This window comes from Dendronephthya gigantea, unplaced genomic scaffold (assembly GCF_004324835.1).
Source record: "Dendronephthya gigantea isolate DGI-Jeju-01 unplaced genomic scaffold, DenGig_1.0 000087F, whole genome shotgun sequence".
Taxonomy (NCBI): Eukaryota; Metazoa; Cnidaria; class Anthozoa; order Malacalcyonacea; family Nephtheidae; genus Dendronephthya; species Dendronephthya gigantea.
The window spans coordinates 664,627-689,017 of record NW_021163097.1 but is presented as its reverse complement, the minus strand read 5'-3'; the positions used below and the strand labels follow the sequence as shown (position 1 = coordinate 689,017).

General features: G+C 36.6%; 2 protein-coding genes across 2 annotated transcripts; one reads left to right on the top strand and one right to left on the bottom strand.

Annotated features, from left to right (window-relative positions):
• Window positions 1–11,928: 11,928 nt before the first annotated feature.
• Window positions 11,929–13,638, top strand: LOC114533188. The gene has a single exon (XM_028554691.1). The coding sequence runs from the start codon at window positions 11,937–11,939 to the stop codon at window positions 12,984–12,986; it is 1,050 nt and encodes a 349-aa protein (XP_028410492.1). The 5' UTR covers window positions 11,929–11,936; the 3' UTR covers window positions 12,987–13,638.
• Window positions 13,639–23,178: 9,540 nt separating this feature from the next.
• On the bottom strand, window positions 23,179–23,940 carry LOC114533201. The gene has a single exon (XM_028554700.1). It carries the CDS (start codon window positions 23,938–23,940, stop codon window positions 23,179–23,181), a length of 762 nt encoding a protein of 253 aa, XP_028410501.1.
• Between the last annotated feature and the right edge of the window lie 451 nt (window positions 23,941–24,391).

The following is a 24,391-nucleotide window of genomic DNA, read 5'->3' as shown; positions in this document are numbered from 1 at the left end:
GGTGTGGTTGTCAACTGTCATGTGTTCAGGACCCATATTATATAGATAAAAAATACAATATGGTATTTCCCATTTGTCAGGTCATATTAGGCCTTTATTGGCCATCTTTTTCTCCCCTAGTACACATGTGAGCATCAAATTTTTAGGTTGAATTTAAAAATCTGAGGGTGTCACACCCTGATACCTCATACACCCCTCTAATGTGTGCCCCTACTCTGCTCATCAATTATGTTTTCATGATCACCTCATAGTATAAAGTACAATAGACTAATCACTGGAAGTTGAATTAGATGCAAAACAGCGTGTTTTAGTATACATTGTTCTGCCAGCTTTCTTTGCCACACATTCATTTTGTCTAACATTGTGGGCAAATTGGTGAAGTCGTTTTGCCTTACCAGCCTTTAACACAAATGGATTGTTTTTCGCACTTTGACCCTTAGCCTGTTTGGCTTTGCTTCCTGATACTACTTTCCTGCGTTTCACTGCCTCCGGTTGGACATGAATCTTTCCTCGCTTTGCTCTTTTAACAATTGATGTAGCAGTAACTTTCGAGTGTGTTACACCCGCTGCTCCAAGAGAGTGAAGACAGCTGGTCAGTTTTGACACAGACATTTGTTGTAACCTGTTAGCAAACTTCAAAATACCACGCATCAAATTTTGATTTGCAACATCCATCCTTGATTCGATTGTGCTCATAGCTTTTGTCATCGCTAGTTGGCAATCTTCTTTAGAGACCATTTCCTGAGGCTGATTTCTTCTCTGCATAGGCTCGGTTATCATGTCACCACAGGCATTGTCCACCTGCGACAGATTTTTTTTAAAAATCAATATACTGAATTATTAATTGCAATTAAAAATTATGAATTGCTAAATAATTGCTGTTTTCATTGAAAACCAACAGAGTACAGTAAATACAGTCTGTAATACTGTATGCTAAGATGTACAGTTCATGTTCTATTTCATCTTAACATACAGTAGCTAGATTTTTCTCACCTGCAGGTTCTGATACAGGTTATCAGGATCACTGATACTACTTTCAGGTAATGTGATGACACGATCATGCAGGCCTTCATAAAAACTCACTGTCATTGTTTCACCAATGGCAATCTTGGTGAATTTCATTTGTTGCTCTGCTGAGAACACAGGAAGAAAATTACATCCCTGTGCTATTTTATTCGCCCAAAGAATGTACTGGTGCTTGCACACAGACCCATTCATGCCTGATTTGCATTGGCAGACTCCCAACGTCATGTCAATCAAATACATGATACCATCAGTTGTTAAGCTCTTCATCTTATAGGTATTTTCACCCAAATGCTGTAGTTCCTGCAAAGCTTCTGCCTGTGCTTGTGGTGATGGTTTCTGAAAACCAACACCCTCATCCTTCTTGGAGTACCCGGCAAACCGCCGGCTATAAATTCCATCAAACTTTCCTGATGCAATGGAGAGTAGCTTGTTTTGATAGTGTTCATCAAGTTCCTTTGTAAGTTTGTCAATCAAACCAACAACATTGACTTCCTTTTGCCGGTTTAATACATCATCTTTTATTACTAAGAACTGAGACTCACAGTAGTTGTTGGTGTTGTTGCCACGCAATGGAAGGTCACCTCGGTAACACAATGCCCATGACTCACAATCTTCGTGAACAGCTGAAATATACTTGATGAATTGGAACTGTATTGGAACTGAAAGAACTCAGTATTACCATGGTATTACTGCCAATGTTTCACTGGATTTTTTAATGACACTTCTTACATGAAATGAAAATATTTGTAAAACTCACTTGAATCAAACATTGAAAATATCTCTTCAATTTAATATAAAATATGTTCATAATATATCGGGAGTTCAGAAATACATGTATTAATACAGAATAGTATATAATATATTTTGCTTTTTATATTTGGGACCACATTCAACAAGTATGTGGGTACTGTCAGTACAACTATTTTGTTTAAAAATTTCGGACATCCGCATTGCTAACCACTCCCTCCCCATGTCCGAGTTCGTCCGATTTTCCAAACCCCCCTCTGCTCGGACAATCTTTGTGAATGGCCCCTTACGAAACAGTGGTGTAGATGACAACATGACATGGATGAACTTACCAAATTATGGATTCTCTTCATCAATGGGGTGATAATAGTTAAAATAAATGGTTGATTAGTTTCTTCATCAAACTCTTGTAGGCACATACTATAGTCCACATCTTTCTCTTTTAGCACCCCAATTCTTTCCTTGATCTTGGAAAACATTGTTTTCAAGTTTTTTGTACCATACATGCTTTTGTTAAAGGAAACATAAATACTGTTAAAGTCAGATCGTCTTGGAACTTTTGAACGGTCAGCTAATTTCAAGTGGTATTCCAGGTCATCATTGCATTCCCCCCTTAATGTCCTCATAAACTCCTTATGTGCAGCACCTGGCAACAATCCATTAGAGAACATACCCTTGATTGTTTCCACAACCTCATCAGGTATTTCCTTAAAGCTTAAAGCATGGAGAGAATTGGTGGGATGGTTATGATTCCACTCAATCTCTATCTCTGAGCCATATTCTCCTGCATTCCTTGAAAGTCGTGCAATGAGTGAAAATTTGCAGTTGGTGTTCTTGAACCTTTTATGAGGCTTTGCAATAAGAACATCATTGGGGTTCATCGTGGGTCCGTAGCGGGTGTTGTGATGGCATCGGAAATACTTGAACATTTGGTATGGGTTTCTCCCATCAGTGATCAACCTTGTTTTAGAAACCCTTAAAGTTTCATTATTTCTAGTGTTGTAGTTAGAGATGAACCGTTCCAAATCATTTGCATTGTTTAGGTTGCATTTTAGAATAACTTTGAATTTGCTTCTTATTCCTTTAACTGTTTTAATTTGATACTCATTCTCTTGCAATGGGACAGTTTGTTTAACACAGGAAAGCAACTCATCTGTGTTTTCAGCTCCTTCAAATGCGGTTTTGACATCCTGCACTGACTGAAGCAACAATTCATTTAGCGCTTCATTAGCCATTGGAATGCTAAGAAAATACATGATAGCATTTCAGTTCAAGTGTCTGAACCTGTTTACACTCTAGCACTGTCATTATTGTAATCTCAACACCAACACTAACAGCATGACCAACAACAATGACAAATGTACATTCCTCTTTGTTATACAGCTAGTAAAAGATCAATTTCCCTGTTACCTGATTGGTCGAAATCATATCACATTGCAGGTCCACAATTCGCAAAATGTTATGCTCATGAGCAATCATGAATCACCCTCTTTTACTCACATTGATGCAAATGGTCCAATTAGGCTGAATATTACATATTACATAGGTTCCCTTAGTCTTGGTAATCTACATGCTACAGCTACAGACCATAATAAAAGGGTTCTAAAAATTATGGGCTGTTTTTACAGGACCTTGGGTTGCTGGGATTTCTAGCACAAACCCAACATAGTAACATACTAATACTGAACATTTTTAAATATACTATAGTAATACAGTTACAACAAAACACCAAAATATATATAATTAAGAGCTGTTGTATATATTATAAACAAACATTTATTCTACCACCTCTACGTCGTAGTATAAAATATAATTATAGAGCAATTATAGATTGAATGTATGACTTACCATGGTAGTTTCACATTATTCGAATCTTTGGATCAAAATTTGTTCGACGCCAATGGAGCAAAGTGACGAAGTCCACGCAATCGAAGCGCGCGTGTGTGACGTGCGTGGCGCGCGCAAAGAGATGCTACCAACCGTTAAAGATGCTACCGACCGTCTACGGAAAAAAAATTTGCGGCGCCGCTGGGCAGAATATTCCTGTCCCGCCAGTGCAAGCAGCAAGACGTCCATATCCATTGCATCGACATGCAACAAACCGTAAAATAAATATTGTCATAATTTAATATACACAAATTCATTTTATTTTTATTTCTATGATGTCATTCGATGTCACTTAATAAAGCATGTTAGCTTTATCATATTAATAACACCAATTATGTGTGTTAAAATACCAACTATTCCTTGTGTATGTGATTTTCCAAGTTTGCAATAAGGTAGCTATTATGCAAGTTATATGCCGAAAGTAGAAAATGCTTTCAAAGTTCTGAATTCTAGCTGTATTCCTAGCCTTTGAATTTAATAGAGAGAATTGAATTGAGAGGTTATTGAATTCAATACCACTAAAGTATTCTTGGTATTAACTCATCCTTATTAAGTCGTTTAGCTCGTAGGTACACCACATATTTAATACTGCAAAGCTTTTGGTCTCTTAACCCGGGCCTTCATCAGTGCAATTACGTAAAAAAATATTGATTGATTTTGTTGTATTATTATATTCTTCATCAATGATGAAGGCCCAAGTTAACAGACTGGAAGCTTTGCAGTATTAAATACTTACGTGGTGTACCTACAAGCTAAATTATTTATTGACTATCACCATGCAAACATGCAAAAATATCATCCTAATTACTTGAAAATTCCAGACAATAATTGATTTTGACACAAATGATAGCGATATTATCTTTATTGAACGACGTTTCGATGCTAAAACGTGCATCATTTTCAAGTTATGATAATTACATTTAAATTGCGTTCAATAAGGATAATATCGCTATCATTTGTGTCAAAATTGTATTCAAAGAGATTTTTAATAATTGATTTGTTTTCAAAAGATAAAAAAATGAATAAAGTACTTGTATATTTTGTATCTTAAACTAAATACTAATGCCAAGCATAAAACTCGTTTCAGATGGATATATTAGCATATCTGCACTAACAATAGACAAACCGACAAACAATGAAGCAACGATTGAGCGATAAGCAAAATACGTCATAAAACTCTAGAGAGAGAAATATACCTGTGCGCTAAAAACGCACACAGCTCCACTACAACAGGAAACATCCATCATTCATGACGTCAAATTTGTTGCACACCGCCGTATTCCTTTACACATCAAATGCAGTGTTCAATCCTAACTCACACTCGTTATTGTGTCCTAGAAAGCCCGATTGCATGAAAACAATGGATCCACGGTTGTTCATAATTATTTAGGTCGAGAAGTTATGTTAAGGACAGTGCCCACTATAAAAATGTTGTTGGGGTTCTGTTTGGGGAATTTGGATTTCATGTTTAGTTCCATCTATGACAGCAACAGCCCCTGGAAATAGATTCCAGTTGTTAGCCATCATGAGCCACTGCTCAGGTGTAGGCAATCTCACCATCCCCCTAGAATAATGCCACATTATGGGAAGTTGTGTCCAAGTTTCTCTTTGTACTCTAATTCGTTAAAAAAGTCACGACCTTGAAATTTGGAATGAAAAAAATCAGGAAACAATACTCTTTCATTTGTGGCTTATGGATGTTTGCTTGGGCACATGTTGCCGCAAAGGCTACCATTTTGTTGAAACTTTCAATTAACAAGACGGATGATCGCAACAAAGGATTTATCTCATCATTCAATATTATGTAGTTTTCTTCCGATATTTCAATACTTCCTCTAATCGCAGGTAAGTATACAGTTGCTTCTAAGTGATCCATCTCAGAAAACAAATATGTTGTCTTGAAAACACTTAAACATATGAATGTATATAGGGATGAATCCCTAAAGGAAACACACAGCATAATTATGGCATGGCTATTCAATTTATTTGTGAAAGGTAGAGCCAAACAAAAACTGCATGATCAAACATGTGAATAATTACAAAGAAATTTGTTGAGTAAAATATTGCTACCCGTAAACATTTAAACCGAAACCCTAACATAAAATGTGTAATGGTTGAACGTCATTTCAACATTATTTTCGTTATCCAAAGATTAGGATCTTTGTAATTATGTATTTGTAAATGTGTACAAGCCGTTTGGTACAAGTGTGTTTTGCTCTTTTCATTATGTTAATGCCTACAATAATTATATTAACATAACCCTTATTAACATAACTGCATAGTCGTTCGTTCTCGTTGAATTGTGCATGTTCACTAATCAGACCTTACTATTGGTTTATTTGTTCAAAATACAATAGACATGTGATGAATAAGGGAACAATTTCTTGCATAAATGTTCCCTGACATAGTTAATGAGCTCTATTGTAGTTTTATGTAGTCTCTAAACCATGTATATTCTATTAACTATGCACTGACAAAAATCCATACCCAGCAATGAATCTTGAATACGCTCCTCTATCCAAGCAGATAAAGACCAGAAAAATACTTTCTGACATACTATGTTAATTTAACTAGACCTGAGACCCACCAAGTAATGAGACTCATTGATAATGCAAAGATTTTATTTATACAGCAGCTTTATATTCTGATTGGGAAAGAGCCATATGGACTATTTATTTATTAATTTATTTTATTTATACTCTTCGCGGCGTTATTATAGCACGACTTATGGTCATTTATGGGAATTTTCTTGTTGTTTAGTCAGTTATATTTTTTTGCTTGTGAGAGTAGTGGGGCTAGAATAAAAAAAGATTATGCAACTCTTCCCTATTCATCAATATAATGAAACAGCCATTGGGTAAAAACATCAGCAAGCTTCTTAAATATCCTCTTCCAGTTCTCTTCTTCATTTACTTTTCGTTTTGATGGACTGCTTGAACTGGCTTAAACAATTTCCTATCACCAGTGTGTGCGTTTTCTGCAGCGGAACAGTCTATCTGTGTCGAGCCCTCGTGGACAGCATTTCGGGGGGACGAAAATTCAAGCATACACTTGTTCAGAACCACAATCAGTCAACAACCCGATTAAAATTTGTCAGTTTTTGCTGTTAATATTTCTCATAACAAAATAAAAAGTCTCTGCGTTTAAATTGCATGTTCTTGCTTTTACAAGAACACACTTGCTTTCACACTTGAATTTCATTCTCGATAAACAAGATAAAGATGTTGGGTTGTCTTCTGAAGCTCTAAACTGGTTTACAAGTTATTTGACCAATCGATACCAGTCCGTCCGTATTAATTCCATACTCTCCAAACCTTTAAAATTAGAAAGTGGCGTACCCCAAGGAAGAATTTTATGATCCTTGCTGTTTAGCATATATGTCAATGACTTACCCTCAATAACTAGTAAATGCTCTATCGAAAGTTATGTGTGGATGACACAAAAATGTACACATGCTTTTCAGCCAAAGAGTGTGATTCAACTATGTTGTCTATAAATGAAGATCTCGTGAGAATCTGAAATTTGTGCTTCCAAAATCTTTTACTAATAAATCCAGGTAAAACTCAATTAATGGTTTACGGAAACAGACAAATGGTCGCTAAATTACCAGAACGTTTTCAACTCTCCTTACTGGGGAGTATTCATTTACTCTAAATGAATCGATAAAGAACCTGGGTGTAACTTTTGATACCAATCTTAATTTTAATGAACATATTATTAAAGTGTCAGCCCAATGTGTGTCTGCCCTAGGACAAATCAACCGAGTTAAGCATGTCTTTGATAGAGAATTACTTATTACAATCATTAATTCACTGGTGTTTAGTAAAATTTTTACTGTTCATCCGTCTGGTCCATGACATTTGAGGGAAACATTAAGAAACTTCAGTCGGTATAGAAATTTGCGGCGCGTATCATCGGTGGACTCCAGAAGTATGATCATGTGGCCCCAATTCTAAAAGAGTTGCAATGGATCCCATTAAAGAAGCATTTATTTTACCGAGACACAGTGCTTGTGTTTAAGTGTATGAACAGATTGGCACCCAATTACTTGAGCTTTCTATTTACCACAAGAGAATCTGTCAGCAGAAGGACAACTAGACAATCTCGCCAGCTAAATTTTCCACTTTTTACAAGTGCAAAAGGAAAGAAATCCTTTAAATATCGTATAGCAAAACTATGGAATGAGTTACCTTCTGACATTAGACTATGTGGATAAATTAGTGTTTTAAAATTCAACTTGAAGAAAGAGTTTGAGACAGTTCCGTATGGACCAATGACAATGTATATAATTTTATATGTATATAACTATATAATTTACTAGATTGAAGAAAGATTTATTAAGATAATTTTAATCGACCATTAATAACAATTTGATGCATGCCAAGTTTTAAATAAACAATGTAAATATAGTTTTAGCATAGTAGTTCTAATTTTACTAACTTCCTATAGTAGTTCTAACCTAATATTGATTCTGAAAAGCCCTTTTCAGGGACGATAAATTTTATATATTCATTCATTCATATTCACGAGGGGTGATTTTTTACTTCCAAGTGGGACAAATGCTTTTAGATTTTAGATAGCTGCTATTGTTCTATCAATTATTTATTGATGCTGTAAAAAAAATACAGCTGGGGATCAAGAACTGGCATTTATCGTGCAGAAAGGTGACAAGACATGGCAATGGCGACATAATTGATGAAATGTCAGGGGACACAAAAAATATTACATGGCACTACTTCAAAACCCATCGAAAATTGGTTGAATAATTCTTTAGAATCGTGCTAAAGTACAGTATTTGGATAGTGCTTGCGACTGACAGCTAAAAACAGCGATCAAATTTTTAAAATATGACTGAAATCATGTTATGGCGGGGGTAAGTGAAATGAAATATGTCGTATCGCAACAAAACATTGTTATTTCCTAGGAAATTTATAATTAATATATTTAAACAAGCATGTTTTTTCATTATATGGCAAAAATTTTAGAAAATAGGGAAAATTAGAATTTGCCAGGTGAATCTGTAATTTTATGCATAATTAGCAGTTGACCTGGAATAGTAAACATTTATTTTCTTGTAAAATATAAAACTTAGGCTAATTTCACCCTCCATTGACCACCCCTAAAAGCAACCATTCTGAACCATGGTTGACGAAGACATTAAGACTTCAGGATTTAGAGCTATGTTGACTATGCCTGTTCTGGGTGTGGTCATTTTCAGGACTTTCGTCCCGGATTCAGATTTTGGCACATATGCCATGTTGACCGCCATGGTCATTTTACCATAAAACAGTTGAGATAATCTGTCCTAAATGAAATGCATACAAACTCCTTTACAGGTTTTAGACTAATAAGGAAAACACAGTAAGTATGAAATATGGCCATGCCCCCCCCCCTCCCAGCGATGGTTTCAAGAGGGGCGCCGAAATGCCAGTGGGGCGCTAAAATCGCCAAGAAGGGCCTGGATTAGTATGATGTATCTTATGATTATTAAAGTTGTGACATTCAGACTTGAAAGCAAACACCTAGTATAACAACCTAGAATAGTTTTAGAAGAAACAATGTAAGGGTGGCTCGCCGAAATAGAAACATGTGGTAAAGTTTTTGTATTGAAGAACGTTTTATGTGTACCAGTGAAAATATCGTCTTACCCTTTTCACGCTAGGGAGGCAACTCAGGCAAGGATTGCTGGACTGTTGCTTCAGTGTTTAGCTGTTTCAGAACTCAGAAAACAGATAAATCGGTTAGTATACTTTAACTATATTCTCTTTAAATTTTCTCAATAAGCTTCTTGTTAGTTGTTGAGGTCCTCGTAAGAAAACAAGATGAGTTATAAAATTTAAGAATGAAGTTGTTTTATAATTAATATTTTATATCAGGAATCATGATATCAGAAATCTGTGTAGGTTTTTTTAAATTAAACAATTTTGAGCACACTTCACTTTTAAATACTACTAGTAAAAATCAGCGGTGCACCAGATTTAGAATCTGGACGGTTTTAATGAATTTACCGGCATCCGGCCGAATTAAGAAATTTAAAAATACTTTTTATTGATATTCCAATTTATCCTCATTAGTCCTCATTACCTGTTAATCTCAAATCCGGCCGGAATTTTTATTTAAATCTGGTGCACTCCCAGTGTAAGTTGTGATATTGTGTGTCACATACCCATTGCAACCTGCATGATATTATTGCAGGTTAGCTGGAAAACGTTGATATGGACATGGAAAAGACGGACACGGACATGGAAAACGCAGACATGAAAAACACAAACATGGAAAACATGGACATGGAAAACACAGACATTACTATTTTAAATAAGCTAGTAGATGAGAGTTTTAAAGTGGAGATATACTATTGTGACGATGTTATGATTTGTTGTTATTTAATGTATTTCTTCATTACTGCAATGCCATGTTGTAAATGTTGCTTTGTTTTTATTCCTCAATATATTGCAAATACCAAAAATTACGGTGGCCCACAAGTGTCACCACATTTGCAATTTGTTCGATACATTAACATATCGCTCACAGCAACAATAAATTGCTTACAGCATTAACAAACGCTCAACAGCATCACTAAATTGTATCACAGCATTAACAAATGACTCACAGCAACAACAAATTGCTCACAGCATTAACAAATGACTCACAGCAACAACAAGTTGCTCACAGCATTAACAAATGACTCACAGCAACAACAAATTGCTCACAGCATTAACAAATTGTGCTACAGGTAGTTAATCCGCTTTATTCTTGTAAAATGAAGTTTATCGTACCTTCTCGCGTGGTCGGCGGGCCGCCTGTGCCAAATATTTTGAAATAAGGACTTATTAAAAGGAAAGGACTGGTTTGAAAATGTTTTGTTCAAAATGTGGTAGAGAGGCAAAAGTAAAATCGAATTTTTGTTCGAATTGTGGAACAGGTAGGTGCATTCTTAGAATTTTAATGATTATTGTATATAATTATAGCTACTGTGCATTCAAATCACCAAGTTAAACGTCACATGTTGGTTGCGTCGAAATTTATGCAATTCAAACAAATAGATGAGATGGTAATGAAGCTTAATGATGTTTATGGACCAGAATGCAACGTATAATATAGGCCTTGGAAACAAATATTAAAGCATCTAGGTTTTGAAGGATGTATACAGCATTAAATATATTTTATATTTTTTGGTTTTGAGAAATGCTTTTCCCCATTTTAACTTTGTTCTCCCTCCATCTCTAATCTTATGAAACCATTCAAAAATGAACCTGAATGAAACTTTGATACCATAATCATTTCATTGGTAGAGCTTTGTGGAAATTCTGAGGAAGGACCAAGTACTAGTGTTGGAAAGACAACTTTAGATTATAGTACGCAAGGTGTACCTAAAGGTCTACACCCCACTGGTAGAAATATAAAGTCATTTGCTGACTATAGAAAGGCAAAAGGGAAACAGTGGAAAAAATCTGTCTCACCAAAAAATCCTGATGAAGACAAACCTAACACTAAATCAAAAGAGCGAGATGTGTGCATTAACATTGGTCTATTAGGTCCATTGGTCCAACAAGGCAAACTATAAAACAGTCTGTAGTAAAGCTATATTAAAGTGGAAAGCTTTTTATTCCCACTTGTACTCTGAAAGTGATGAGTATGTCATGCTATATGAGAATGGAGAAGAAGCCATTTTTTTGCCTGGTTCTGCAAAAGAATTCTTTTCCCTAGAAAGATATCAACAAGAATTAGGTAAAGATTATAATAGGATTACTTTATTCCTGTGCACATCTTTGGATTACAACATTTCTAAAGGCTTGAATGACAGTGATGAAGACAATGCTATTTTCAATTGTGATATGCCTGGTGTTTTAAGTGCTAAGTCTGAATCACCTGATTTCCAGCCAAATGCAAAATTCCCAAAACTTTATAGTAATACGGAACAAAATGACAAAGAGAACAATGAGCTGCAAATAGAGAACGATGAGAGATTAGCAATTCAGCTCCAGCAAAGGTTTGAAGATGAATTGGAAGATGACAAGAACAATGAGGCAAGTAGCATACCTATAGTCCATGTAGAGGATTGCAAAGAAGATGGGATAGACCATACCATACATGTAGTTCATGAAATAGATAAATGTGATGAAACGAAAGAAGAATTTACTAACAAAGCATCAGTCATACAACATCTAGAAAAGCAGACTGATAACGAGAACGAATTCTTCCTTGTCATAAGAAGAAAAGTACCTTTCCATAGAGCGCTTCTCTTATGGCAACATGAGGCAAAGAAATCATCCCCTATGCGGAAACTCACAGTCAAATATATTGGCGAAGATGGTATTGATACAGGGGCACTTGCTAGGGAGTTTCTTACTGACGCCATTGATAATATGCGCTCTATTATGTTTCCTAATGGATGCCCTTTCGACTCCACATACCATATCCAGAATGGAAATTTCCGTACATGTGGCCAGATAGCTGCTGTAAGTCTGGCACAGGGTGGTCCTAGTCCATCTCTTTTTGACGAATGTGTTTATGAAACACTTGTCAATCCAGATATTGATATGATGAAACTTAGCACTGACAAACACCTTGCAAAGAGTGAGAAGGTACTGATAGAAGGCATTATAAGTGATGTGAAGGGAAACGAGACCACAATAATGGACAATGGTTACACCGGTTTAATCAATGATGCACATGTTGATGAAATAGTTAAGTCTATTGTTATTAACCTTATTAACAAGAGAATCTTGTACCTAAATGAGTTTTTGCAAGGCTTATCATTATATGGATTTGATAAAATTCTCAGGAAAGCTCCAGACAAAGTCAAGTCCTTATTTGTTCAAGGATCTACCCAAGATGACATTGACGCAAATTATCTTTTTTCCTGCATGGAGCCAGTATATTCGGAAGAAGGCACCAGCAGAAGAGTACAAGAGGAAAAGGTTGTTGATAATTTCCAGGATTTTCTTATGAGCATTGAAGATACAGAGGTTACTGGGTATTCAGCACCTGTTGCATGGAATTACCAAGATAAAGATGAAGAGCAGGTAATTTCTGATGTTTTACCTGAAGAAAGATTTGAAACAGCAGAGGTGAATGTGCCTGGGGTTATGAAATGGCTCACTGGCCAAAAGCACAAGCCTTTAAGTGGCAAGAAGTTGGTGATTAGCGTTTTGTTTGATCATGACTGTCAATCAAGGGACCCAAAGCATACTATCTGCTATCCATTAATTGGGGCCTGCGGAATGCAGATTACATTTCCCATTGCCCATATGGTGGATGCAGCAGAATTTCATAAAAATTTATTAATAGCTTACTCAAAAGGTCAGGCATTCGGTAAGCCATGAACATGCATTAGATTTTTCCGTATAATAATGGGGCTGTTGTTATTGTTGTTGGGTTAACATGCATCTTTGGGCCAGTTGTATCACAGTTATACAAAAACTGGATAGCACTATTCACCACATAGGATTTTTTAGTGTTCTAAATATGCTTGAAAGCGCTAAAGCCACAAATTTGGAGCTAACAACTGCTAAAGAGTACCTGCAATTTAAGAATGCTAAGGTTTAAGCCATTACGCTGAACGACCATAGGCAGCCCAGAAATCTGTTTATACTCAGTCTTCGACTGCATTGTTTACGCGCGCGGTCAGCTTGTCTGTACTAACTACTGTCTGTACTTATATATTGATATATAATACAGTAATCAGTAGACAGAAGAAGCCTGTACTAACTACTGTATTATATATTGATATATAATACAGTAATCAGTACAGACAGTAGAAGCTGACTGCGCGCGTAAACAATGCAGTCGAAGACTGAGTATAAACAGATATCTGGGCTGCCTATAGAACGACAGGCAATTTTTAAGCATTAAAAAAATACTATATAGTAGGTAACGTTATCCAGCTTTTATACAACCGGCCCTACATTGTAAAATGTTTACAAGTTCCAGTTTAACTGTAATACTGAGGTTGAATTGTTTATGTTTTGATTGCACTGTTGTATATTTAAGGTGGCTCCCTACAGTTTTAAGAATATTGAAAACTAATGTTTTAGATTGAAATTTTTGGCAAGAAATTTCTTGCTAAACGAAATAAAATTTTCCAGATAAAACAGCGAAGATTGTCTTCGAGTATCACGTCATTACCGTGGTTATGGTAACAATGGCGATCCAATATGGCCGCCATTTTACCTATTCACGCATTTTACTCAAAAACAAGTTCTGTTACCCCAATTTTTTATTTTATAAAAAGTTTTCTTACAAAAAAATGAAAAATTTGAACGAGTTAAAAAAATTCATAGAGCCAAAATTATTAAAAATTAAAAAACGTGATTTTTCGTTATAGAAATTTTCTGGCTCTATAGAATTTTGTTAAACTTCCTCAAATTTCCTAATTTTTTTGTAAGAAAACGTTTCATGAAATAAAAAATAGGGGTAATAGGGGTAAAATGCGTGAATAGGTAAAATGACGGCCAATATGTCGGCCATATTGAATCGCCATTGTTACGATAACAACGGTAATGACGTCATGCTTATGGGCAATTTCTGACTGTTAGAATGTTGGTTAATATATCTGGGAAATTTCTTTTCCTTAGCAAGAAATCTCGTGCTAAAATTTTACATCAAAACCACAAGTTTTCAATATTTTTAAAAATTGTAGGGAGCCACCTTAACAAGTAATTTGTGCATATTCAAGGAAGTTGTTCCTGGAAAATTACAAATCTTGGTAAAAAAAAAAGGTTAAAATTACTTATTTGGGGTCATGACGTGTGAAATTTACTCTAATAGTCAAGTAAACATTCAGTTGCATGCCATTTGCACAGTTGCACTTTTGATTAAGCACTGGCTTTGATTAAATTACCTTAAAAGTAAAACTAATCTAAAAAGGCAATTATCAACAACCTATATTTATAAATGTGCATGGTACATTTAGCATATACAGTTTTTTAAAAAACCATAGCAAAATTTTATTCTGTTCCATGTTCAGCAATTTCAAGTAAGGAATTATATAAGTCCAAAGCTGTTTGCCATGAATCAGGTACACGGCAACCCAGGCTCAACCTGACATACTCAAAATAGTCTTGAAGTTCATGTGTTTGAACCTCCTCAATCACATGCGTGGAAGCATATTGGATCTTTTCCTCAGACACCGGCACAAGTCTATCAACTGTGCCATGATGCTCAGGAAGAAAAAAGAGAGAGTCCGGCCATTTACAGTGTCATGTCGAGATTTTCTAATATAATGAGAATTCCAGTTTTCTACGACAGTATCTAATTCAATTTGAATGGCAGGTGAGAAACAGTACCAAAGACATTCCATACTTATTTCACTAGACGAATTTAATATACCTTGAGATTCTAGATCTGCAAAAAAGCTTCTCCACCATTGCATTTGTTGTTTAGACAAGAACGACCACCAACATTCAATGCGTTGGTTCCTTTGTGATGTAACATAGCGATGTGCATCAATGTTATATCGAAAAAAGCTTTGCATTGCTCCTGCCATACCATTTTCTGTCCCCAGGTCACTGATTAACTCCACTGGGCATCCACCCAAGGAACTTACTGTAGTTAGGTATAGTGATGCCGGACCATCCGGTAGGTTGTTTGATGGAAGGACTGATAGCCATAATATTCGTCTACTGTATCCATCTATGCATCCATGGATGGGGAATCCCCATACTTTTAGTTTGTCATAGCCATCGATGTGCCATGCATAGTTTGGGCCTGGGTTTCTATACACCCTCCTTTTTAGGCGGTGAGATTTTCGCAGTTCGGTGCCTTGTGGGTCCAATTCTTTAAGAATAGCTGCAACAACTACCCTTGGTACTCTTAATCCTTCAAGTTCCAGTCTGTGCCACAAAGATCTATATCCTTCTGATGAACCTGGACCATCAATGATAGTTGAAAGCCTTTCTCTGACTAAATTTATAGTGTTGTCAGTCACTTGCTGTTTTTTTCTAAGTCCATAGTGTTGAAGCCTTCTCAGAAGTGTACAATAACTTATGCAATGATTATGGTGTTTTTCTAGAAATTTTAGTATCTCTTTATATGCGAATCCACGGTGGTAATAGTACTTAATAAGACTTTCTTCATCAAAAACACCTTGGAATGTTCTAAATCTGATCCTGAGCTTTCATCGCTGTGCAAATCTTAAAACAGGATGATTTGATAAAACTGTTGAAATTTCATGATATAATTATATTCACATTCAGGTTATAACTTATAAATTGATTATCTAGAAGTGCAGAACAACATCTAGGACGCCGGACTGGACAGTTAACATTTAACAACTTAACATATTAGATGTTTATACCATAGGATGTTACTAAGTATAGATGTGTACGTACCTGCTCCACAGTTTGCACAAAAATTTGATGGTGCTTCTGCTTCTCTACCATGGCCGCAGTTTGAACAAAACATTTCGTTTTTTTCTCAAAATTTATAATAAAGCACTAAAGCAGAGTCAAGAAGAGATTCTTTCGTACCACAAGTCCACAAGAATGTTCAATACTTCGTTTTGCAAAGCATATAGTGGTTCAATAATCTGCGATGCAATTTGTTGTTGCTGTGGATATTTGTTAATGCTGTGAGCAACTTGTTGTTGCTGTGGATATTTGTTAATGCTGTGAGCAACTTGTTGTTGCTGTGAGTCATTTGTTAATGCTGTGAGCAATTTGTTGTTGCTGTGAGTCATTTGTTAATGCTGTGATACAATTTAGTGATGCTGTTGAGTGTTTGTTAATGCTGTAAGCAATTTATTGTTGCTGTGAGCGATATGTTAATGTATCGAACAAATTGCAAATGTGGTGACACTTGTGGGCCACCGTAAAAAATGGTGTATTTATCCAAAATAAGTAAAAGCCCTACATGAAAATTTTTTATTGCAAATTTTGAAATTCCCATGCCAACAAAATCGGTCCAAATTTGCAGTTTCAAAACATTTCGAGTGAAAAATTTATATCAAGAATCTTCTTCTAAAGTGGTCTATATATAGATATATAGATATATAGATATATAGATATATAGATATATAGATATATAGATATATAGATATATAGATATATAGATATATAGATATATAGATATATAGATGTATAGATGTATAGATGTATAGATGTATAGATGTATAGATGTATAGATGTACAGATGTATAGATGTATAAATGTATAAATGGCCGCAGATAGATAGATAATTAGAATTGCATATGTTGTGTAATATGATTGAAATCCCAGGCTAGATTATAGAATACCCGACCACTTTTGATCCTGTTTATATTTTGGGATACGGTGATACGCAGTGGATGAGTTACGTCACACTTCCTAAATATTGAGTTTCATTAATACGGGGATGCCTTGAGACATATAGTTAATAGAATTACATAATCATTTGTTAAGTAACAAGATGCCCGCTAGGCATTAACCTCGCCTAGTCGCGTTGCTTGTGCTAGGTCATCCGGAGAAGGGAAATGCCTTTGTTATAACTGAACTCTGATCGGTGGTAGTCCATCTATTATAAAAATAGGCACACAATGTGTGGATGTGTCCACTCCTCGTGTTAACAAAAAGAGAATCATGCAGATAAACAAACAGATAAACGTTTGTGGCCGCAAGTGTAGTCAATTGGATTTTGGAATTGGATGGTTCAGCGTTTCGAATCATTTAGTATTTATGCGGGTTTTTAAAAACAACATACACATCCCGCATTGTATGCCTCGTTCTTAAAAAAGCCTGTATCATATATTATCCTAAATGCAATATCACTAGCTATGTGCATGTCGTTTTTAAAAACCCGCATAAATACAATATATGATATATATGGCTCGTTCTTAAAAAACCGCATCATAAATAATGGGCCGTTCTTAAAAAAAACCCGTCATAGTATTATGATATGAATGCCTGGTTCTTATTACAAAAACCGATCATAAAGATATGCTATATGCATGCTGCGTTTTTAAAAAATCCCGCATTTTATGCCTTTCTTAAAAAACCCGTATCATATTATCATAAATATAACATCCATCATAGTCTTAAAAAAACCTGTACGTATCATAAATACTATGATTTGTATTTCTTGTTCTAAAAAATAGCCCACATCATAAATACTATCGGATGTATATGCCTCTTAACAGTTGTATTTCTTCTTTTTGAAAAACATGCAACATAATAAGCAACAAAGTTTTTTCATTAAAATCTATATTACTGTTCCTATAACACATACATAAGCCTAATTTACTATATTTCAACTCAATTTACCCACTACATTAGTCAAAATAACAAAATACATGAATCAGAATGTTTTGTTCGCATCTCCTCTACTGCTATCCCCTTAGTCTTAACAGAAACATTGTAGTTTTAATATTAGAACTGTCCATATATTTTCTTCCCATCGTTCAAGAAAAATCTTCAAATAAATCTTCACCTTTGTGTTCATATCTTCATAGGAATTCAGCTAGATATGACGAAAACATATACTTCCTTACGCCAAAAGCTGAAAATTTTGCCTTTGCCTAACGCCAGTGTCCTTCAATTTTATTTGTGTGATCGCCATCCTTATTTACAAATTCCTTTGAGTGATTTACAGTCATATGCTTATAACCATGTTTCTCGAGCTTTGAATACGCCTTCCAGCAATCTGATATTATGGTTGTGCCCTTCGTGATGAAAGTTTCGATTATTGGCAATAGCGTTGCCTCACTCCTATCTTCAACCGCAAACATAAAACTCTTACGACTACCCTCTTCAATACCACCAAAAACCCATTGCCCTTCAACCTTGTGACCTCTATGATACTTGCGTTTTCCAAATTGCTTTCGTCGATTTGCACCCTCTTATCTGGACCACCTAGTTTTTCCTCACATTCTAAATAGTTTACCTCACAGGTTTCCCTACAAAAGCTATCCCAATCTACAACCGTATTTCCACTAACATCAACCTCAAACCTCATTGTTTCCTGCTCGACCCCTCTACACCACCAATATGTCAACTTCAAAATTTCTTCAAGCGTCAAATTACTTTTCTCAAACCAACTACCTTTTCGAATTGAAAACTCAACTTTGTGCCTTTTCCCATTAATCTGCTTTCTGCATTCCCACTTACAACCATCTGATCGGTCATTACACTCAACTAGTTTCATCTCAACATCACATTGCGGACACAACCTTCTCTTCACAACCTTTTCCATTAGCCAACTTATCACACGATTCTTACTTGATATTACTTCTTTAAGTTTATCATATGTCCAGTGGCCATTTTTTTCGCATTTACCACGCTGGTAGCTTCTATTCCCTTCGCTTGCGTCGCATTGTGTTGCAACACTAGCGCATTGCAGAAATGACAATTCCGTTTGAATTTGCTTTTCTTTTCCTACCTTTCCCGCAACTTGAACCCCAATGTCAGCAAATTTTATTTGGCTAAGCATATTTTTGAAGAATTAGAATAATATCTAACAGAAGGACTACAATAATATCTGACCAAAGGTTATTAACGATAAGCTTAATTTGATACATCATTTATCACATACCTGTCAAAAATACTCAACGCGACAAAGTCACATAATATTTTGCCGCCTACGTGTCATGCCACGTAGATTTTCTTTTTTACTCTTGCGCAATGCCTGCCTACACTAAATTTGCCCATTTTTAATACTCAAAAGAAAACAAAACATTTTAAATTGCGTGTGTGTTCAAAATATTTCCAAATTGTAAAATGTAACATAAATTGTAAAATGTATATATATATATATATATATATATATATATATATATATATATTCCAAGATGGTATCTCTGCTTCCAGTCAAAATATAATTCTTTACAGCTGCTGACAAACCAGCAATTCCTCTGCAACCATTAAGCAAGGAGTGTAAAATCATCTTTCCAACAATTTGGAACATTCCACTAGATAATAAATCGTAATCATAAGTTGGTATTAAGTGGTCCTTTCTCCCTCAAAAAACCGAATCCCTTAAAACCACCAGTCTCAAGTTCTTTCATCAACTCTTTCAAGAACTCTTTGGTTGGACCACCTGCATCAACTCCAAATTCATCAGTATCAAAGCTTCGAAACTCCACAAAAAGTTGATCACCCAGATCAAACATGGGTTTTTTATATTTTGCAATAATTTGGCTGATAAAACTCTTCTCTCTTGTAATGAAAAAATGCCCTTCAGACCAACTTTTACATGTCTGACAAAATATGGCTTTAAATAATCGATTGGATCAAGTTTGACTTTCTTGGTTTCAACTAGTGTTGAATTTAAAATCTCATCATCTGAAGAATCGTCTATATTAAAGTAAATCATACCGAAGATGAATGAAAACACAAAACAATTGTGGGCACAAATTTCAGCTCCTATAATGGACAATTTGCATGATAGACATTCCTTATTTTGTATCTAGATTTATTGGTACATATTCATCACGCTATAACAGTTGTTTTCAAATCAGAGCAGTCAGGGATATATGTATAACAAATACACACGAATATGTATTAAACACCCAGAGATGACCTGAAAAACTAGTGTAAAAAATTTAGGTGGAAAGTGCAAAGGGGAATGGTATTATACAGACTATACAGCAAGGAAGCATAATGTTTGAGTTTAAAAGGTAGATATTAAAACAAAATCAAAATTTTCAATATTTGGTACTTGCAGTTAGTTTATATGGAATGGAAGCTAAGACCTCCTTTGGAATTCTAATGTATCTCTCATAACAATAGATAGGCAGAATGAAATGAATTGTTTTACGGCGGCGGCGTGTGTTTGTTTGGTTGACAGTGCCCATGAATGCTGAATAAGTTCATAAACACAGTCCTTTAAGTTTGAATCATGGATACTGGAATGACGCAGGGCAGAGGAGAGGCCAACAGTGCTAATTGTTTGAGGCAGTCTATCTGAAAACGAGACAGCGAGTCAGCAATGCCATTGTCAAATCCGCATACATTCCGGCTGTAAATGTGAAGTTGTTTTTGAAACTACAAAGAACAATCGGTCAGAGTAAATCCATTATCTTCGGACATTTTGACGTCTTCTGATTGAGAATTTGGACAATAGACTTGTTGTCACAGAAAAACATATGCGTTTTGTTATGTTTTAAGGAAAACATATAACATATAATTTCAGTATGCATAATGTGGATCATAGTAAGTTATAACAACAGACGTATGGAACACAATTTTGATGTTAGGACCAAACCAATAGCGTTAGAATATAGAAAGCACCTAAGTACTGTAAGGTACGTCAAATGTGTGACCACCTAGATATGCAGTTAGTGAATTGAGTATTGAATTGTGACTTGACATCAATTAGCACATCCTTTACTGTGTGTCTTTAACTGTAATTGAGATTTTGGTACGTGTATGCATGGAAAAGTTGAAATCTTAAAAGTGAAGTTATAAAAATTACTCCTGAACATAATTCTTATCATATATATGCTAAAAGCACAAAGCTAAGTTCAAAATAGAAAGCAAGTCTATTGTTATATATGTGCTTTATTTGCACCGAATAAAATTTCAAAAATATCTTTGTTTTCTTTGAAACCAAAATACTGTACTCACTACATAAAACTATGTACGCAATTAATAACTAGGGATCCAAGGATAGTGCAAAGTTTTCATGCCCTGTAATACCTAAGCAACCAAACGTTTGTCCCAACACAACATTTTGACTTATGCCAGTAAAAATATAATGAACTAGGTTAAAAATTAATGTTACTCCCGGCACGCAATGTGTTCGCGATTGTGCCTGCTGGTTGCCGAGATTATTCGTTGATAAATACTGACAAGTTAATCCGATTCGCACGATAAATATACCCTCGCAATTAATAGATTGGGTTCTTTATTAATCACAATAACTTGACGTAAAACTAAAGAAGATAAACATACGAAATACATAAGGAAATATATGCTACGAATATATAACGATACACAGCAATTATATAATAGAGAAACTGACCGAATTTCCTCTCTTGCCGAGCACACACATCCAAATATCAAATAAAGTTTCTTGCACAAATCACAGTATAAATCGAGTTCTAAACTAAAACAGTAATGTTCCTTTTTAAGTATAAAATCCAGTTGCTCAAAACAAATTGAGCCTACAAACATGTCGCACACATGAGCCTGCAGTTACATGGCTCTCCTAAATTGCAAGCAAACGCAATTTACAACAAAGTCAATAAATGTTCCATACAAGGCTCTTCGGCGGGGATTCTTCAATCCATGGCTGTATCTTCAGACTTCAGAAGTAGCACCAGTTTATGGACTGGTCTGTCCAGAACGGTCGTTGCTCGAAGACGTTTTCCTTCTCTTGAAAGTAAAGGGTCGCTCGCGGTGATCTTTACCTTTTGAACAAGTCCATCGTCAGAGGTATAGGCTTCTTGGACTCGAGCGGTACGCCAGCATTTTCTTGGCACGTTTTCGTCTTTAAGCAATACGATATCGCCTGCTTGCATGTTTCTTTGGGGGTGTACCCATTTCTGTCTTCGTTGCAAGGAGAGTATAAATTCTTTGCGCAAACACAGCCAAAATTGATTTACGAGATATTGGACTCGCCGCCATCGCTTAACGATGTACACGTCCGCTCTCTGGATTTAACCAGGGGGAGGTAAGAGGACTTGGGTCTTCATGGTGAGTAGGTGGTTAGGGGTGAGTGGTTCGGTTCCGTCAGGTGAAGTCAAGTTGTCAATAGTAAGTGGTCGGCTATTTACTATTGACTCAGCCTCACACATAAATGTTCTTAGCGATTCTTCATCTAGTTGCATACCATGATCGTCAAGTAGCGCATTGAGAACGTTTCGCACTGTCCTTATTTGGCGTTCCCACACTCCGCTCATGTGGCTTGCCTTGGGTACGTTCGTCTGGAACTCTATCCAGTCGCATTCCGTTGCAACTAGAAATTCTCGTACTCTGTCTTGATTGATTTCTTTCACTGCTTCGAATAATTCATTTCAGGCACCCATCAAGTTGGTACCTTGGTCGGATCTCAGAGTTCTTACGGGACCCTGTCTTGCCAAGAAGCAGCGCAGTACGTTGATGAAGGAGTCTGTTTCCATTGTTTTGGCCACCTCAAGATGTATCGCGCGAGATGCAAGGCAGGTGAACACGACTCCGTAGCTCTTCATCTCTCGTCGTCCCTCCTTTATGCGCCAGGGGCCAAAGTAGTCCACACCGCAGACCGTAAACGGAGGTGATGGTTCTAGGCGATCATTGGGTAGGTCCGCCATCTTCTGATCTTGGGGTGAAGCACATAACTTCCTGCACGTTAGGCAATCGTAAATATGACAACCGACTGCGGAGCTTCCACCGGTTATCCAGAAGCCATTTGCTCGTAGCTCGTTGTGGGTCATTCCGCGGCCCTGATGACGAATCCGTTGGTGATAGGGCCTGATAACTAACGCCGTTACGTGTCCCTTTCGCGGGAGAATGACTGGATGTTTGACGTGAAATGGAACGCTAGCTTGGGTGAGGCGACCACCGACTCTAAGAATTCCTTCCTTGTCCAAGAATGGATTCAAGCGAAATAGACAACTCGATCGCTTCATAACAGTCTTACGTTGTCGGATGCAATCTCTATCTTAGAACTGTTCTCTTCCATATTGCACAATAGTTGAATTTCTTTTGAGAATGAGGTCTCTTGCACTGCCCTTACGATGGCTAGTTCAGCTTGATAAAGTTCCTTAACGTTGGATCGACGATATTGCGGTACGTTCGTCTCGGGCGAATTCTTGTCATCTTGATGAATATTCTTCGTTCGTTGTTGCCATCTCATAATCATGGCTATGGCTCTCTTGGCACGATGCCATTCGTAGAAGTACTCCAGACGCTCAGAGATCGTTAGGAAATTGGTTATCGACGCTCGGGTGGCAAAAACTGTTCTCTTGACTTCGGGATCGTCTTGCAACAGCGGGTGTTCGACGGCATCAGCCAGGTCGAGTTGAGGGTTCTGGAGGAATGACGGACCAGAAAACCAATGTTCGCTATCAAGAAATTCTGGAGTAGTTACGCCTCTAGAGGCTTCGTCTGCTGGGTTTTCTTTACTTTTGACATATCGCCACTGCTCAGGAGACGTTTCATCACGAATCTGCTGGACTCTGTTAGCGACGAAAACATGGAATCGTCGAGAATCGTTATTGAGGTAACCGAGCACCACCTTACTATCGGTCCAGTATACGTCCACGGTCTTGTGATAATCTAGCTCTTTGTGCAACATGGTACTGACTCTTACTGATACCAAGGCTGCCGTCAGCTCGAGGCGAGGTATTGTGATTGATTTCAAAGGAGAGACATGAGACTTTGCCATGACGAGTTCGCAATGAACTTCTTTGCGCGCATTGACCAAACGTACTTATGAACACTGTCCGTATCCAGATGCACTCGCATCAGAAAAATGAAGAAGCTCTGTTGATTTCACTGGACCAAAATCGTTTGGTTTGTAGCATCTTCGCACTTTAAAGTCGTTGAGTAGACAGAGTTCGTCTCTCCATTTCTCCCATCTGATTCTAATATGGTCCGGAACAGGTTCGTCCCAATCGGTTCCTTCACGGCACAATTCTTGGAGCAGTTGTTTACCCACCAACAGGACTGGAGCCACTAATCCCAAGGGATTGTATATTGAGCTAATTGTAGAAAGGATGCCTCTTCGGGTTAGAGGGGTATCTTGAAGAGTGATACGCATTTGAAGGGTGTCTGACTCAACGCACCAATAGACGCTGAGCGCTCTTTCGATAGGTAGACGGTCGTTATGTAGGTTG